At 40.1% G+C, this 18,636-nt stretch overlaps 1 protein-coding gene across 1 annotated transcript in view; it reads right to left on the minus strand.

Annotated features, from left to right (window-relative positions):
* The window catches only part of MRRF (mitochondrial ribosome recycling factor), a 41,048-nt gene that overhangs the window by 21,915 nt on the left and 497 nt on the right, over window positions 1-18,636 (minus strand). Inside the window, exons 2-5 of the mRNA XM_054726941.1 lie at window positions 14,785-14,993; window positions 12,558-12,713; window positions 7,901-8,019; window positions 1,774-1,865 (exon numbers count right to left, since the gene is read on the minus strand). Of these exons, the coding sequence (XP_054582916.1) occupies window positions 1,774-1,865; window positions 7,901-8,019; window positions 12,558-12,713; window positions 14,785-14,968 (551 nt within the window). The 5' untranslated portion in view covers window positions 14,969-14,993. The remainder of the gene's footprint in view (window positions 1-1,773; window positions 1,866-7,900; window positions 8,020-12,557; window positions 12,714-14,784; window positions 14,994-18,636) is intronic.

Consider the following 18,636-nt stretch of genomic DNA (forward strand, 5'->3'; position numbering starts at 1 on the left):
GATTACAGAGGAGAAACTAATTCTGCCTGCTACGGAATCTGAGCAGGCGGAAGATCCGTATCTCACCTGGACTACAGCAGCTGCCTCCCCACTGTTCTCCTTGTGTCTACTCTGTTCCCCTACATTCCATTTGTTGATCAACAGCCAGAGAGATCCCCACAAGTCAACATCAGATCGATCAGGTCACTCCCCTGTTTAAATCTCTCCAATGTCTTCCCATTACAATTAGAATAAAGCCCAAACTCCTACTGTGGCCTGATCATCAGCCTCTACTCACTAGTCCGACTCCCTTTCCTAACACTCTCTCCTCCCTCCCTGAGTTCCGAGCACACTGGCTTTCTCTTTCTTAAACATGTCAAGATCTTATCATTTTTTTTCTTTTTTAATTTAAAAATAAACATACAGTAGCCCTCCCTCCCCCTTTACCTGCAGGGGATATATTCCAAAACCCCCAGTGGATGCCTGTGCATCGTACTGAACCTTATACATACTCTGTTTTTTCATAAACTTACATACTGATGATAGAATTTAATTTATAAATCAGGCACCGTAAGGGATTAACAACATTAATTAATATAAAACAGAACTATTATACTATAAAATAAAAGTTATGTAAATGTGGTTTCTCAAAATATTTTAGCGTACTGTACTCACCCTTCTTTACAGTTTCATGGATAGATGATTTGTGCTTACTACCGTAGATCTTAGCAACCTCAGCATCCGATTTTTTTCTTTATTAAGTTGAGAACGTTCACCTTTTCAGTTAAAGGAGAATGTTACAGCTTCTCTTTGGCATGTCCAAATTGCCAGCATCACTACTCTTGCACTTGGGGGGCCATTATTAAGTGAAATAAAGATGGCTTGAACACAAGACTTCAATACCACAAGTGGTCGATCTGATAACCTAGACAGCCACTAAGTAACTAATGGGGGGTTAGCATACACAGTGTTGATACGCTGGGCAAAGGAATGATTCATACCCAAGGTGGGATGGAGCAGGACGGCTTACGATTTCATCACACTACTCAGAATGGCACACAATTTAAAACTTATTAATTCTTTATTTCTGGTATTTTCCATGTAATATTTTTGGGCTACAGCTAACCACAGGTAAAAACTACTGAAAGTAAAACCACAGATAAGGGGGGCTGCTGTATATTTTTTTCATTTAATAATCTAAGTTCTATATGTTTATATAATTAACAATATCCTATTCTTATGCCTAAAATTCTTCAACAAGCAAGGAATAAGGTAAAAATAACTCTTCAAGGAACATGGATTCGAGAGTACAAGTATCGAGGTCTTTTCTGACGTGGGCTTTTGTGCTGGCAGTTCCCACTCCCCGAGGCTGACTCTTCCTCGTCATTCAGCTCTCAGCAAATGGTATTTCCTTAAAGAGGCCTCCCAGGCTAAAATTGTCCCTGCCACCATCGCCAGCAAGTCACTCCCTACTCGGTCTCACAGCCTTTTCTTTCCTCATCGCATCTCATTGTCTGGAATGCTTTTACCTGCTTATGTGTCCCATCTTCCCCACCAGAGTGTAAAGTACATGAGGTCAAGGACTTTATCAGGTTGACTGCTGCATCTCCAGCCCTCGTACACAGTAGGTACTCAATAAATGTTTCTGAATCAGTAAAACTGGACCTTAAAAGATGTTGCAATTTGCCAGGAGGAGAAGTACAGGTAAAGTATGCTATCAGCCTAACAGTATCATGGGTGTTGGCTTCCCCAAGGAAACCAACATCAAAATATGTAAATTTCAGCCAAACTTACTTGGGAATGGGTACCCGAATTAGCGTCCCTTCCACTTCTGGGTTCAGATTCATTCCACTTTCTCTTATAGCCTTGATAGCTGCAGCTGTACACTGAAAACCAGATCAAAAGGTAAACAGAATTAGTAAATAATTATTACCAGATGCAAGCCCTCTGTCGATAACTGGCAACCCATCTTGGCAGAACATGGAAACATTTAGTTCTGTTACCAGTAAGATCAGGAAGTTACATTGGTGTAGAGTGCTTTGATCAAGCAGAATAGCAAACTATGTCCACTCCTGGTACCAGTGTACTGCGGGAGGAAAAAAAGCAAAGAGAAGGAAAAAATAAAAAGAAAACAGCTCTGCTTCTTTGAAAAGATTTCAATGGTTTGAGGCAAGACAGATCAAAACCACAATAAATCCTCAAGGGAGGGGGGCTGGTCTGTACAAAGATTGGTGTAAAGACAGATGAAAGATTTTATACATTAAAAATTCCAGTTGACATTTTACACTCAAAATATACCCGTGCCGACTTGGAATGAGTAAATAAATTTAACTCATTCGTATCTACACACACAGCGACCTCACTCATGCTTTGGAATGAGCAATGGCTCCCTGTGGGTGTGTGCTCCAGGAAAGAGAGAATGGTGTACTGGCTGCAAGCATGGGCTTTGGAGTCAGAAAGAGCTCAGTTCAAATCCCAGCTCTGCTTACCATGTGACCCTGGGCAACAAGCCTGACCTCTCAGGGCCTCCATTCTGTAACCTGGGACCACGTGGTACGTACACCTGAGAGAGGACTGAATGAGGTAGCATGAGCAATGCATCTTGCTCTGTATCTGGCCCACAGTAACCCCTAGGGGAGTTATTACATACATTTAGCATATAAAGGTAAGAATGCACAAAACCCCCAAACAAGGCTGAGTGGATGTCATCACTTAGCTGATGCACTGCTGTCCTGCCTGTCACCCTCCCTGTCACCCTCCAGGGTCTCCTCTGACAGTCCTGCTAGTGGGCCAGGTGGCGCACTGGTACTCTGATTTCCCAAAGCACCTCACCTCACCTCAAGCAACAATATAACCACACCTGGCATGCAATCCTAAAAGGAAAATGACAGCAGTGTGGAAGAGAGATACTTTCATTGGCTTGACAGTGTGAAATTCATGAAAATGAGGCCTCTGACATTTTCCAAAGAATTTTAGGTTTGACCAGAGCCAATCCCATCACTTGGATTCACAGGACCAATTCTCAACCTGGAGTTCCTTCCTCGACTTCTGGTTCAAAAGAATGGGGTTTGTGTCACACCTATTTGATATTTTCAGGGTTTGCTTTGGTTTTTGAGGGAGTGTCTGAAAAACTTACCTATTTCATTTTTAAATGGCTTAAATTCTACAGAGACATGAGGGGTAACCATAAGGTCAAAAGATAAACCAGAACTTTCACATCAGATGAATCATTTCCTTGGGAGGCTGTACACAGAATCTAATAGTGTGGCTACTGCTTAAAACAGTAAATTCTCTTTTTTAAAGAATATATTTTTATTGAAACATCAATAAAGGAAGGGAAAGACAGAAACATCAATGATGAGAGAGAATCACTGATTTGGCTGCCTCCTGCATGCCCCCAATAGGATCGAGCCTGCCACCAGGCATGTGCCCTGACCAGGAATTGAACTGTGGCCTTCTGGTTCATAGGTCAATTCTCATCCACTGAGCCATGCCGACGGGGCTACAACAGTCAATTCTTAAAATGGTACCTGTGACCACAGACTACTGGAGCTGGAAGGGATCTGTGACAGCCAAGTACAGTCCCTTCCTCTTGTATATAGGACCTGCTGGATAAAGTCACATCCCTAAGCACATACGGTCTTCCGGAGAGCCGAGAGCTGTACAGTGAGGACCTTACCCATCACACTTCCGCTTACTGGCAGAGTTAAGAGGAGACAGTAGGCTCCTCAACTCTCAGTCCAGTGATTCCATTCTGTGCATATTTTCTTCCAGATCCCCTAGCTCAAGTATTTAGTAGCACTGGGGATTTGATTTTTTTTTTTAAATAGCCCCAAATAATTTGGAATTAGGTCTGGTATCATACCCTTAAAAGAGCTAGACACCCTTAAAGGTAAATAAATGAGCTAGATAAAGAAATAAAATAACCCTCTACAAGAGAAGAGCCATTTTCTTAATAAAATGAAACAGGTTTTCTACAGTTAACAATAAAGGGAGAATCTTCACTTTGAAGAGGTAGCCTGATCTCAAGTCTCCCAATCCTCCTTTTCTGATGCTTCTCACTGAATGACTGACAACTCACTGTGGAAACATCCTACCACCAGCCCCTCCCTTTCACAGTAGGACCCCAGTGTTTCCACACAACCTTCCCCTGTGGGCACCAGAGCACCTACAGCTGATGCCCAGCTGGCCAGTCACTATGTCTCAATATCTACATCTTCCCAGTACAAGGCTCAGTGCCAGGCACATGGCAAGTGCTCAGTAAAAGCTTGTTGCATGAGTATATTAATAAACTGACTCAGATCTATTAGACAAACTCATCTCCTTACTTTTACTTCTTATATATAACCCCTCCAAATCCTTATTTTGTACTTTACTTGTTCTGTGTCCTTTCATATGCAGAAAAATGCAAATCAGGTTTCATTTTGAAAAGAAACCTACTAGAAGAGGTAGTTCTAAAACATTCTAAATATGTATATTTTGGTTTGATGTGGTAGGATGCAGAAACTCAGAGAATTACAGTCATTTTCCCAACATGACTTCTGAACTACTCAGGGCTCAGATGAAAAGGCATATATTTCTATCGCATTTCCATCTTATATCTTAGCCTTTGTCCCCTCACTGAAGGGATGCTCACCAGTACCCCAAGGCAAATAGACAAGTTCTCAAATGGCAACACTGACCAAAGGATTGTGGCTGCTTGGAGAACTCTGTAGAGAAAGATCACAGATCCCATCTGGGGCCAGGCAGGAAGGAGTGCTGTCATCAATTAGCAATGACTGCTATTGCCATTCTTAAGTTCATTTATGCTAAAGGACAAGAGATGATAGAACTTTTTTGGACAGGTCAACAAGTCCTTAACCCTTTGGGTTCAAAGTCAACTTTGTTAGTGCCATTTCAGGGACTGGCCTTCCAGTTCCTTTATATCCCAAAGAGTACCTAGAATGTAAGGTCTATGAAAGCAGGAACCCTGTCTGTTTTTATCATCAGGGGATTAATTCCAGCACCTCAACTAAAACTTAATAACTTACAGGAACTCAAAAAGTATTTGTTGAATTAATGAATGAATGGTTAAAGGAGCACAGGCTTTAGTGAAAAACAGATCTATGTTCAAATCTTGGTTCTGTCATAATGGTGTGAACCTCAGGGAGATATTGTACCTCTCTGAGCCTCAGTTTTCTCATCTATAAAACGGAACAAATAATGCTTAATTTTAGAGAATACCTAGAAACAAAACATGATCACGTAAAAACAAAACGTGAGAAAGAAGTGCCCGGCAACACAGTAGACACTCAATATACATTGGCTTTCTTCCTACCACAAGGGAAATAATGGAGCCTACAGATTTTTTTTTTTTTTCATTTGCTTTCTTCAAATCATGCTGTGGTTTTTTTACTCCCTTCTTTTCTTTCCTATCATTAACTCTAGCTGCAGGCAAGTTTATGGAAAGCAGCAACTATGTGTATCATTTATCAAGCAGGACACATGTTAAACAAATGCAACACAGTTTTCTGTCTTCAATGCATTTGAAAGGATTATGCATGTAAATCTGCATCGTGTCACTACAGCATGACACAGAAAAGCGCAGGTTTGGAAAGAAAGCCAACCGCATGTGAAACAGAAAGGAATTACATAAACACAGAGAGGATTAGCTCAGCATTTTGAAGCTATGAACCTGGGTACTCAATGGACAGCTTCTAAAGTGAAGGAAGGAAATGTTTAGTTAAGACTATTTGTTTAATATATACACCAGATGAGATAAAGGAATTCAAAAGACAATGTAACTCACACTTCCTCATTCTGTCCTTGTAAAGAACCTCTCGACTGAGATGCTTGTAAAAGTTTTTTTGTGGGTTTTTTTTTCTCCTTTAAAACCCACAGAATTTCAACTTGGAAGGCAGAGATGCTTTGGTTGAAAAATGAAGATATACTCCAACTTCCTAAGAAAAAAATTAAGCTGTTAATACCTCCTCCTACCTCATAAGATGCGCTGGTGGCCAATCACGCTTCTTCTGTGAATGCCATTTGCCATTTAATAACAGAAGTGGCTGGCTCTGAAAAGCAATCTGCCTGATGAGGTCTTCAAGCTGTGTAATTAGGAGGCTATTCCCTAAATTGGCCTGCAGTGCCAATGGGAATAGGTGAACCAGGGGGAGAGGCCTCAGCAGTTCAGAGGGGGCCACAAAGGGAAAGAGCTGACTCTTCCCTTTTAGTCCATTTCTAGCTCCTCAGTAACACCAGGAATGAGAGCCTCCCTTCCATCAACCTAGCAAGTACTCCTCCATTTGTGGAAAATTTACCGTTTTAGGTGCTCAACACAATGAATAAGTTAGATATGACTCCTGCATTCCAAGCTTACAATCTAGTGAAAATGAGATGGAAAATAAAGATATAAATATATAATTATTAATAATGATAAGTGCAATAAAGAAAAAGAACCATGCTCTATAGGACAGCTTAGTGTGGAGGAGGGGTTTAGATTGGGTAGATTAGGGAAGGCTTCCCTGAGAAAGTGACATTTAAGCTGTGACCCAACCAATGTCACCCCAATATATAAAAATAAATGGATATATATATATATATATATATATATATATATATAGATAATAGATAGATAGATAGATAGATAGATAGCAAAGGGCAGAGCCCTTGTAAATCCCTGAGGATGCAAAGGGTGTTGTGTGTTTGAGGAACTGAAAGACCAATGTAGCTAGAGCGGTGTGTAAGGATGACAGTGGCACAAGACTGGAGACACTGGGAGGTACAGGTAGGGGCACATCATACAAAGCATTCGAAGCCACAGTAATCTTTTTCTTCAATACTACGTGAAGCCATTAATAAATGTAAAGCATGGGAACAACATAATCCAATGTATATTTTTGAAAGTTCGCTCTGGCTGCAGTATGGAGAAGGGAACGGGGGAGTAAGGAATTAAAAAAAACACATGATCTGAACGTGTTCACAGCAAGGGCTTTTTTTCTTACTCATATCTCTAATTCAGTCTGCCAAATCTAGCATGTTCACCTTTGGTCTATGTCTTTGGGACAGACACACTGAAACAGACCACTGGAACAGGAGGGGACTTCAGATTCCTTCACCTCACATTAACAACAAATGAGGAAATGGAAGCCCAGAGAGTGGAGCAAGGTCAAACAGCCAGCTAGCAGCGGAGATGGGCCTGGGTTCCAGGTCCTCCAGGACTTCAAATCCAGGTCCATTCCCACTGGACCACTAAGAAGAAGCCCCTTCTCTACCTCAACTAGACTTACTATCACAGCCCCAGGTGCCAACAATAATGCAGCCCCCCTTCCAGGCTGGGAAGCACTGTGCTCTGTGCAATATTCTGCAATGGTCAGTCCAGTGTGAAAGGAACGTGACCTCCTGGAGGATCTGCTCCAAACACTAATGCAGAGGTCACAAACTAGTGGCTCGTTAATGTGGTTTTTTCTCACAATCTTAAAAAAATAAAAAAGGGAATTAGTTATTAATATTTAACAAGAATCTTATGTAAAAATTTGGATTATTGGCTTCTTCTGGAAATAAAAATCATAACACCTGGTAATGCTGATCACCAGGCCTATGTTTCTGGGCAAAGGCTGCTCGCTTCACACAGGGCACAGGCTCCCCAGTTTACCACAGTCCCCTCCACATTGGCCAAGCGCCAACCCCATCATCGCCACTATTGTTTTTCTTAGATGGGGCCTGTTGCAGTAGTCAAATTACTTGCCTGGCTTCTACAGTGTTTAGCAGAAAAGGAATTTAGAAACAGGAAAGAGCTTTTCCTTCTCCCTAAGTTTACTCCATTATGCCTTCTCTCTTGTTTCACCCCAAGCTGGAGGGAATGCCTCCTGCTGCCTTGACCCAGCCTCCTCCATTCCAAAAGACAGCATGAGGAAGGACCCTGTGAGCAAGGCCACCTTACCTCTGGGAAGCTGGCCATATTCACCAAGATCAGCTGTGGCGACTTCATGGAAATCTGGCCAATCTGGTTTAAAGCAAGCTTCCCATCTGCAGTTACCACAGTGATATGATCAAGGGATCCTAAAAAAAAAAAAAAAAAAAAAAAAAATCATAGGGTTTTAGAATTCAGAAGGACCTTAGAAGCCCCACACTTAAGTCCCTATCTACTTCGGATTCAACTAATATTTTGGGTCCCTTATCAATGTAGCAAGACCGTTCCAGGGGCTTTCACAGGAAGAGCAGTGTCCCGTGATGGGAAGAGCTTCGACATATAGAGAAAACAGGGCTGGAATTCCTATCAGCAACCAGGGTGGCCAACCATCCTGGTGTGCCTGGGCCTAACATGTTTCCTGTGACATAGAACCTTCAGAACTAAAACTGGAAAGAGTTGGTCACCTCTCCAGCAACTTTGCCATTTACTAACCATGAAACCTCAGGCAAGTTACTTATCTTCTCTATACCTTGGTGTCCAACTCAGTAAAACAATAACTACCTTATAGGATTAAAGTGAGGTTTATAGCTAAATATAAGCAATCAAGTGTGTAAGCACCAACAAATGAGCACATAGAAAGGATATCTCTTATTAACCCTTAGTTCTTATAACTACTCTGTAGCACTTTATTACAATCTCCACTTTACACAGAGAAAAATGAGACTTGGGAGCTAACAAAAAATACTCAAGAGCCAAGCTTCTGAAGGCTTGGGGTGGAGGGGGGCAGGGGCTGGGTGGAAGGGAAGAGGGGAGAAAACAGGGGACATCTGTAATAATGTCAACACAACAACAACAACAAAAAAAAACCTTAAAAAAAAAAAAAAAAAAAGCTAAGCCTCAAACTCAGGTATGCTAAATTCTGATTCCGGTCAAGGTTCTTCCCCTTTTACCAATGGAACTCAAATTTGGCTGTGCGTCAGAATCGCCAGGGAGCTTTTTCATTTAGATTCCTGGACCCCACCCCAGAGATTCCAATTCTCTAAGGGATTGGGAGCCTGTGATTTAGGGGGAGCCTATAATTTTTTTAAGATCACCACATGATTCTGACATGCAGCCATGTTTGAAACCCTTTCCTTATACCACCCACCTTGATTTTTGGTACTTAGATCCTCTTTAGAAAAAAAACAAACACACACCAACTATTAACACTTAACTGTTACCTTGGATCTGATCTTCTTCCACATCTGAATTCTAGAAAACCCTGGGCAAAATTTTCAGAAACCCAATAAGGCAAGCAAATAAAGCCATAGATAGATAGAAAAGGGGCATTATTTAAAATCCCTAGTTTCCCATTCAAATGAGAACTAGAGGGGGGGAAAAACCATACTATTAACAGTAAGAACCACTCATGAAGACACAAAGAGAAAGGGGTCTTTTAAACAAATGGGGAATTGCTAGAATAATGTAGTACCACACTATGGCCCAAAGATCTAAGTAGAAATACTCAACCAGATTCAATATTATCACAAAGAGAAGGTGGTTGATACCATTGGCTTTAATCCAGAAAAGCTCAAGAGGTATAACAGCAAAAGTTTCCTTGATTCTGAAGACAAATGTCCTGGGTTCAAATACTAACTCTGCCACCTCATGATTGTGTGAGCCTGGGAAGATCCTTCAACCTTTTCTGTGTCTGTGTCCTGATCTCTAAATGGGGCATAAAAATTGTACTTAGCTCAGAGGGTTGCTTGAGGATTAAATGAAAGAGTTTACAGAAAGCACTTATAACTGTGTCCTGGCATATGTAAGGGCTCAATAAATGATAATTATTATTATTACTTCTTGACTTTCCTATATTTTACCCAAACTAATCTATTTATAATTTCTCTAATACAGTCTGTTCTTTCTTGCCTCAAGACCTTTTAGCATATATTTTTCCTTGTCTGTTCAGATAACTCCTGTTCATTCTTTAACACTCAGTTATAATAGCTTCTTTTAAAATATATATATATATATATACACATACACATATATATATTTTTTATTTTATTTATTACAGAGAGGAAGGGAGAGGGAGAGAGAGAGAAAAAAAAACATCAATGATTAGAGAGAATCATTAATTGGCTGCCTCCTGCACGTCTCCCACTGGGGATTGAGCCCACAACCCAGGCATGTGCCCTGACCAGGAATCGAACTGTGACCTCTAATAGTTTCTAATCTCAGAAGTCTTATCTGACCTCCTAAACTGTATTACAAACCCCCTCATGAGTTCCCAAACATCTTATGCATCTATAATAATGATAGCCAATATTTGCTGAACACTTCCTATGAGCAAGAAATTGTGCTAAAAGTGTCTATAATTGATTTGTTTTTATTACCACAATAACCCTGAGATAGTTCCACCATTTTACAGATGAGGAAATGGAGGCACAGAGAGTAACTTGCTCAAGGTCACAAGAGCTCTTAATAATGGAGCTTGAATTCAAACCCAGGACTGACCAACTCCTAGCTAAGGTCTTCACTCTGCTTTACTATAATTTTACACATTTTGGATTAAGTCTGTTCCTTCGAATTAGGGCTCTGGGAAGGTGGGGAGAATGTCTTTTCTCTATCTACAGCACCTATTAATCAGCACAAAACAAGTGCTCAGTAATGCTTTGATGAATAAATGAATGTATATATGCATGGATGAATGAGAGAGAGCAAGAATGGACAAACGAATAAACCCATATTTTAGACAACTATTAAAAACAATCAACTACCTTGAAGATAGAAACTGTTGGTAGACAGATGAAGGTGTAAGAAGAAAAGTGCCTGCTGGTTCAGATAGTAATGAAAGATGATATAGAAGAATCTAGCAAAAAAAAAAAAAAAAAAAAAAAAACACACTACATACTGGCTACGTTCAGCCTGTTTCATCCAGTCTCTTCATGGCCCCAAGTTCTACGTAGAACGTTACACAAACATAACCCTAAAGAGAAAGAAGCAAAGAGGAAATACCAACAGGGGGCCTTCTGAAAATGGATCTTAATTCAGCCTTCCTGGTTTGCCTAAGATCCTCTGCCACAGAAGTCCCAATATGGGCTTTCCCAGTATGCAGCGTGGTGTTCCCATTCCCTAAATCCATATCGACTTAATGTATCAAATCCTTTTCCCTCAATCTGTCCCCAGCGAGAATCTCCCTTAGCCTCATTCCTGCCCCTCATTTTCTCAGAGGTTAACTTTTAACAAATTACACTCCCAACCTCTTTCCAGGCCATCATCTTTTTAAGTTCAACAAGAGTGGAGCTTGCTGGCTAATTTTAAGTATCACATTTCTCCCTGAGCTCCTCTCAAACTACTCTCTGGTTTCGGCTGCAGAATGTTAACAGGCCAGAAAGCACAGGGGAAACAAAGCACTTTATCAGTTTCATACCTAGAATAATAAGCAAGTTTAAAATAAACATTTGGGAGAGATTGAATGGCACGCTCTACTGTCAGCAAAAGCAGAATGCCCCAGTCTAAAAGTTGACAAATGACGGAATGGTCTTCTGGTTTCACACTGGATCTTGTCACTGAACTCAGGATGTTTCTGCTGGTGTTTATAAATGGAGCTGTGTATTTTTCACTTGGTTTTATTAAGAACAAGCTCATAAAATATTTTCTAGTTTCCTTATGAACTATCCAAACCAAGATGTGAGTGGGAACCGCCCAAGCTCCCAAGGATATCTTCAGAGGGGGTCCCAGGCTTGACTCTAGGATGATGACAATTTCCAAAAGGCCAATTTAACAGCAATTGGATTTTTCCTGCCTGCCTGCCTGTACCATTAGCTGACAACTCACTTCTTCCATCACATCTGCAAACAGTTCGCCTAGACAGTTCTGACATTTCCCACTTAGAAAAGCCACTTTCAGGAAGTTATTAACCCAAACGTAATCTTCCTGGTCAAACACGGGGGTACAGAAATGCCTCAGGTGGGCAGGTTTGCCGCCAGTTGGTTCCCAGTAAGGGATAAAAATGGCCAAATAGGCCGAAACCGGTTTGGCTCAGTGGATAGAGCGTCGGCCTGCGGACTGAAGGGTCCTGGGTTCGATTCCGGTCAAGGGCATGTATCTTGGTTGCGGGCACATCCCCAGTAGGGGGTGTGCAAGAGGCAGCTAATCGATGTTTCTCTATCATCGATGTTTCTAACTCTCTATTCCTCTTCCTTCCTCTCTGTAAAAAAATCAATAAAATATATAAATTAAAAAAAAAAAAAAAGAATGGCCAAATAGGACAAATTGGAAAAAGTCAGACCAAAGATGTCAGCTACTATTAGACTAAATACCTAGAAACATATATAGTTGTTTATTATTATCATAATAAAACTCCCAATTTTTAAAGAGTACTATGAGAGCAAAGAGCATGCCTGTTTTATTCACCACTTGTGTACCGTTCATAGTAGACCAATATTTGCTGAATGGATAAATAAATGTTAACTATGTGCCAGTCACTGTCTCAGAACCATTACATATGTTCCCTCACTTATTTTAATATGCACTCCAAAGCTATAAGGTAGGAATTAGACAAGGAAACGGAGGACCAGAAAAGTACAGTAACTGCCCATGGTCGCCAATTAGTAAGTGTCAAAGCTGGAACGAAAACGCAGCTCTGCCAAAGCCATGATCTTTCCCCCACGCCCTTCTCCAAAATACTGGTTCAGTCACTAACCTGGTGAGGTCCTTATATTGACAGTCTTATTGAAATTATCCTTGAGTGCTTCCATCACAGACTTCATTTCTTCTTCCACCTCTTCCAAGCTGATTATATCCTCCACCAAGGCAGTGTTAAGGTTCACTCTGGTTTGGGACTGTCCTTTTCCTTTGGCTAAAAGGTCAACATTCAATTTATAAAAGAACAATAAACAGAGAAAATAAACAATCAGTGAGGAAGTGCCTACTATGTGCAAGACAAAATTCCAAGTGCTAGAAAATTACAGAACATTATCACTGCCCTATTAAAAAATTTCTGCATCTACTGAGTGTCTACTAGAGACCCAGCATGGTGCTAAAAGCACTTTCTCAGATACTAGTGAAGGCACAGACTTTACACAGAGATACCCCAGGTGAAAATCCTGGCTAATATTGCAAACTAGCCTATGGCCTTGGGCATGTTACTCTACTTTTCTGAGCATCAGGTTCCTTATTTGTAAAACAGGGACAATATCTATATTGCTAGGTTGCTACATGGATATAAATTAAGTAACTCAATTACCTAAAAGAGCACTATCCACATGGCAGACACTCCATAAGTAAATTAATTCCTTGTTTTTCAGAAAAATAAGCAGATGAGAAAGGTAAAATGACTTGCCTATTATAAGGTCATGAAAGAGTAAAACCAAGATTTGGTCCCAGATCTTCCTAATTTTAAACCCATGAACTTTTCACTAAGCTGCCTCCATAAAGTCTAATTGGAGATACAGAAATATATTAATTATAAAATAAATACTAAGACAAGGATATGCAAAGTATCTGATGGCTGGTACAGACAAACAGAACAACAATAGTTCAGAAACATTTACCACCACCAATGATAGTGACAATGGCTTATATTTTAGAAAACTGACAGCAATGGAAGCTAAATAAAGTTCTGTTTTATGTCTCAGCCATCATGGCAATTTTTCATATACATTCTGACCACTATGGTGAGTAATACAAATATTTTTGAAGGGCGAGGGAAGGAGAAAAATAGAAAAATATTTAAATAATATCCTACAGTTGTTTAGTTCTTAAATAATCAAACACTTATTGAAATTCATTTACAACAAAGACTACTGAACATCTACCATGAGCCAGATCCTGTGCTATTTGTATAGTGCATATCTCATTTATGTACCTCACGTTTCCTCATTTGCAAAATGGTGAGACCTGTGCTTCACTGGATAATTATAATTCCTTCAAAGGATAATTATAAGGATTAAATTATTAAATGTAGGTGAATTTTTTAAAAATTTAATACAACATACAAATCAAAAGTTAATACTATTGTCACTATTAAGAGGACATAAGTCTTCGATGCATTAATAATCTTTCAGTGACTTGTTAATTTTCCTATTAACCGAAAAGGGAAGGTTTGCATGAAACCATATGAGGAAAGTCAATGGAAAAAATATTTAGCAGCATATTTCTAGCACCATCCTTGGGAGTGGACTCCCTGACCCACCACTTCAAATAGCAGGTCTGTTTGACAATTTTCTGTCACTCATTTATTCAACAAAATTTTTTGAAGCATACTATATGTCAAGCTTTGTTAGATGCTAACCAAGAAAAACATAGGCCCTCCCCTCATTGGGTCCAGCATGGAAGACATATAACAAACAATAATCGAACCTACAATGAATTAACTAATTAATGAGTACTATGCTAAGTACATCAAAGGTAAAATAACAGTGCGCACGAGTGCACGTAACAAGGGACCTGACCCAGTCTAAGAGGTCAGGGAAGGCTTCCCTGAGGAAGTGACATTTAAGCTGAGATCTGGGGTATATCAAAGTCTCATTCTTGGATGACACAAACCATTAAGATCATCCATCTAAATCCATAGCTCTAATACCCTTTACCCAACAACCTTCTGGTTTTAATTTTACTTCCAACATAGATCTTACTATAAGGAGAAAAATGGGTTGATCCCTGCCTCAAGCATTATGCCTTTAATTCTAAATTTAAAGAAAGAAATTAGGCATTTCTGAGCTGTAGTTACATATGAGCAACATGATAATGAGAAAACAAACCCTAGGTTCTCTATCACTGTGACCTTTTAAGCTAATCAATTGTATTCTGTGAGAAACCATTTCCTCATGTGGCAAGTGGAGAAATTCAGTACATCTCTGATGTCCTTCCAGCTATGATAATTCAAGGGCTAACTATAAGAAAGGGGTGAGGAGGTCAGATGTCTTTACCTTTGGCTTTCTTGGTAGCAAAATGACGGGTTGGTATAGCTGCACAGGCCACATATTGCCCGTGATCATATTGTCTTCCACTCACTGTCTTCAGCATAACTTCCGAAACAGGTCTGGTCAAGGCCGCAAGAGAATTGCGAAAGGCAGGATGGACCAAGCGGAAGCACCTTAAACCCAAGGCCATGGCTGAAGACAGTCCGTGTGAACATCTAAAAAGAATAAGACAAAAAGGAGATCTAAATAAAACAGACTCTATTACAACTTCAGAAAATAATCTGTATCAATTACCAAACAACTCCTATAAACTGAGCTATTTGTTAGGCAACTTAAATACATTATCTCTAATACTCCTCCCAACAGCCTCCAAGGAAATATGATTAGCCCCATTTTACAGAACAAAGAAATTGAGGCTCACAGAGATTTAAGTAACTGGCCCAGTCTGCAAGACTCCAAATCCCCATGCTCATTCCATTGCACCAAATGCTTCTTAGTACACAAGGAACACAGAGGTAAGCAAATGATGCTAATTAAATCCTTATAGGAGAAAAGGCACTACTATAAAAAGGGAGGGCAGAGCACTGGAAGAAAACTTTAAATAAGAAAACAATTTCAACAGGCATAAAATGACTGGAAAATTCACACGACAGCATTTAATTAAAATTTTCTTTGGTTCCTTAAGCACTGATTACCAATTAAAATGCACTTTAATGTGAGTCTGAAGCATGGTTGAGGTTTGAGGTCTTCCATGTTATAGAATTAAAGCTCTGGAAAATGCCACCCTTTTCTGTGCTAACACAAGTTACACATTATACTTCTGAGGTCTTTTGACTATGGAAAAATGCTAGAGTCTACAGCTACCTCTAGGATAAAACACAGTCCTAGCAAACTGACAAATGTGCTTCTGCCAATAATCTGGCTATTACTCATCTAAAAATTAAGAACAATTAGCCTCAAATACCTGGAAGCTACTGTCTTTGAAAATCAGTCTCATACTGCATTAAAACAAAACAAAATTTCATCCTAAAAGTTTGATGTAGTACAACAGCCTGAATAAGAACATGGGTTTTGCAACCAGGAAGACTTGGAATCCATTGCCAGCTCCATTCCTTACTAAATGTCCCTGAACATCACTGAGCCTTGATTTCCTCAACTGTCAAATGGGGATATAGTTATTTCTTAGAATTAGGAAGAATAAATGAGTTTATGCAGATAAAACACTTGGCCCAGTGGCTAACAGACAGCTGGAGCCTCCAAAAGGTATCTACTGATCGCTTTGACTTTTCCTTTCAAAGACTTCCATGACAAGGTCAGACACAATAAAGAAATCTTGCAAGTCACTACTGATGTACTGGTAGCCCAGAGTCAGTCAGATCTGGATGTAAATTTCAACTTTGGGCAATTCACTCCATTTTTCTGGGTATAACTTTCCTCATCTGCAAAATGAGAAAAATATCCTGATCTTAAAATGAGATGGTGAATACATGTAAAATTCCTAACACAGTGCCAGGAACACAGCGCCTGCTTAATAAAAGCTATCATTATCATTATTTTTTTAAAAGAGCAAATGAATAGCACAAAGGCAAATAACTTCTCCTGATGGAATTTTTAATAGCAAGATGCCAGTGATCAGTGTGTGAAGTCAGTAAAAACAGATCTGGACAAAAAAAAACAACAACAAACGAATAGCATTTCCTCTTCTTATTAATTGAGGTGGGGTCTGGGTTGCTTGCTTTATCTATATTACCAGTATTTCACTTAATCCTTTTACTAATACCACAAAGAAAGTATAATAATCTCCATTTTACATATGTAGAAACTGAGGCTCAAAGACATTGTCACTGTTTAAGGGCATGGAGCTAATAGCTCTGCCCTATTTCAGGAAAACTGTTCACAAAAGTTTGGCTCTAAGTGAGGTTTCTATATCTAGGTTTTTGCCTAATATAGCCAATGCCTAACCCACACTGACATCCAAATATGGCTGTATAATAATGTGTGTTTTTTTTAATCTACAGGGTCTCAATCTGGCTACTCCATTTAAGACAGGTTTCCTGGTGTTCCTGTTGCAGGTCATAATACCAATCCAGAAAGCAACAGGAAATCAAAATGGGTTAGAAATAAACAACCTTTGCCAGAAAACACAACACCCAAAAGCAGACCCAGTACACGTGAACCGGAAGCCAACTCTATAAATAAACCACATTGCTGAAATGCTTAAGGCGTAGATTTTAATTGCACAGAAGTCAGGAAATTTCAAAGTGGAAGTTCAATAAAGGCAGTCCCTTGGACCCTTTACCTTAAGGACATACATATTAACACTCAGTTCAGCACAGGTGAAGTCAAGAAAAGCAACTGTTATGGGAGCCCAAGTATTATCCAACAAAATTAACCTATACTCAGAAAACCCGTGGCAGGAAGCATCTGGGCTTTGGACGCTGTCTAGAACTAGAATCTCAGCTCTCCCTGCCTCTTCCCCTCCCCCCCCAACCACTTACCAACTAGCTGTGTAACCTTGGGTAGACCATTTATCCTTTTTGAGCTACAGTATATGGTACACTGCATCTTTATCGTGGTGATATTAATGAGCCTTTAAAAAGATAATTGTAACACTAACAATGAAACAATAGCTACTACTTATATAGTGATAACTATGTGCCAGAAACAATTCTAAGTGCTGTACTGCATACATTAACTCATTTGAGCCTTTTGAGCTTGGTGTGTCAAACTTGGCCAAAAAACTGAGCATAACTTGGGTAGTGTGTCACTTTGAGGAAAAAACATTATTTCGCAAATGTTTCATCCTCAGGAGCAGCAAATGTTTCATCCTCGGCATGCGGCCGCCTCAGCGGCGCGTGTCATCAGAAATGGCTACGCGTGTCAGTGCTGACACGCGTGTCATAGGTTCGCCATCACTGCTATAGAACCTACTTGAACAATTATCAGTTGATATTCGTGTAGTTATTTGATCATTGTCTAATTCCCTCCATGAGCCTATAAGCACTACGAGGACTGGCCTACGGTTGTCTTGCTCACTGCTGTATCCCCAGTGCCTAGCACAGTCCCTGGACACAGAAGACACTGAATAAATGAGATAGATACATGAATGGAAGTCTAGAAAAATTAAGTCCTTGACCAAGGTAACAATGCTGGCACCAGAATGAGAAGCTAAGCCTGAGACAGTAGCTCCTGAGCGCTACTTCACCACACTGCTTCAACCTCCTTCTGGTTTGCCAATTTTTCACTTTAGATGGCAAGGCATGTTTTTCTCTAAATTCAGGGCCCTGTAAAGTTATGCATAGGACCTGACTATATACAGAATCAAGTCCCTGGCACAGCCAAAGGAGGGATAAGACACTTCCTTAGGTGGAGAAGGAGCTTTTGCCTAAGAGGTAGGAAGTCGGGATTGCAATATTCCTCTCTCAGCATTCTCTGCCAAGCATCCTCTTTAGATTCATAACCACCGTGTATCCAAAAAGCACTTGTGGCAGCTCTACTACTGACTTGCGGCTTGAATTAGTCACTTCTTCTCCCTAGGTTTTGTTTGCCTCAACTACCTTTCCAATGATAAAACTCTCCAAGATTCTGAGAAATGCAATAGAATGTGGTGAAAGGAAAAAGGCACCAAACTTAAGAGAAGACCTGGAAGCGAGTCTTGGTTCCAGCACTTACTAAGATGTGACTTTGGATAGGTCAAACCCTCTGGCCCTTACAGTCTCATCTGTAACGTGTAGATGATAATGCCGTTTGTGGAGCAAATGAGATAAGGGCCGCAGACGCACGTTGTAAACAGAGAAGGGCTACTGAGATGACAACTGTCTCGCCACGGGGACGGCACAGAGTAAGGGTTAAAAGTTG

Source organism: Eptesicus fuscus, chromosome 15 (assembly GCF_027574615.1).
Source record: "Eptesicus fuscus isolate TK198812 chromosome 15, DD_ASM_mEF_20220401, whole genome shotgun sequence".
NCBI lineage: Eukaryota > Metazoa > Chordata > Mammalia > Chiroptera > Vespertilionidae > Eptesicus > Eptesicus fuscus.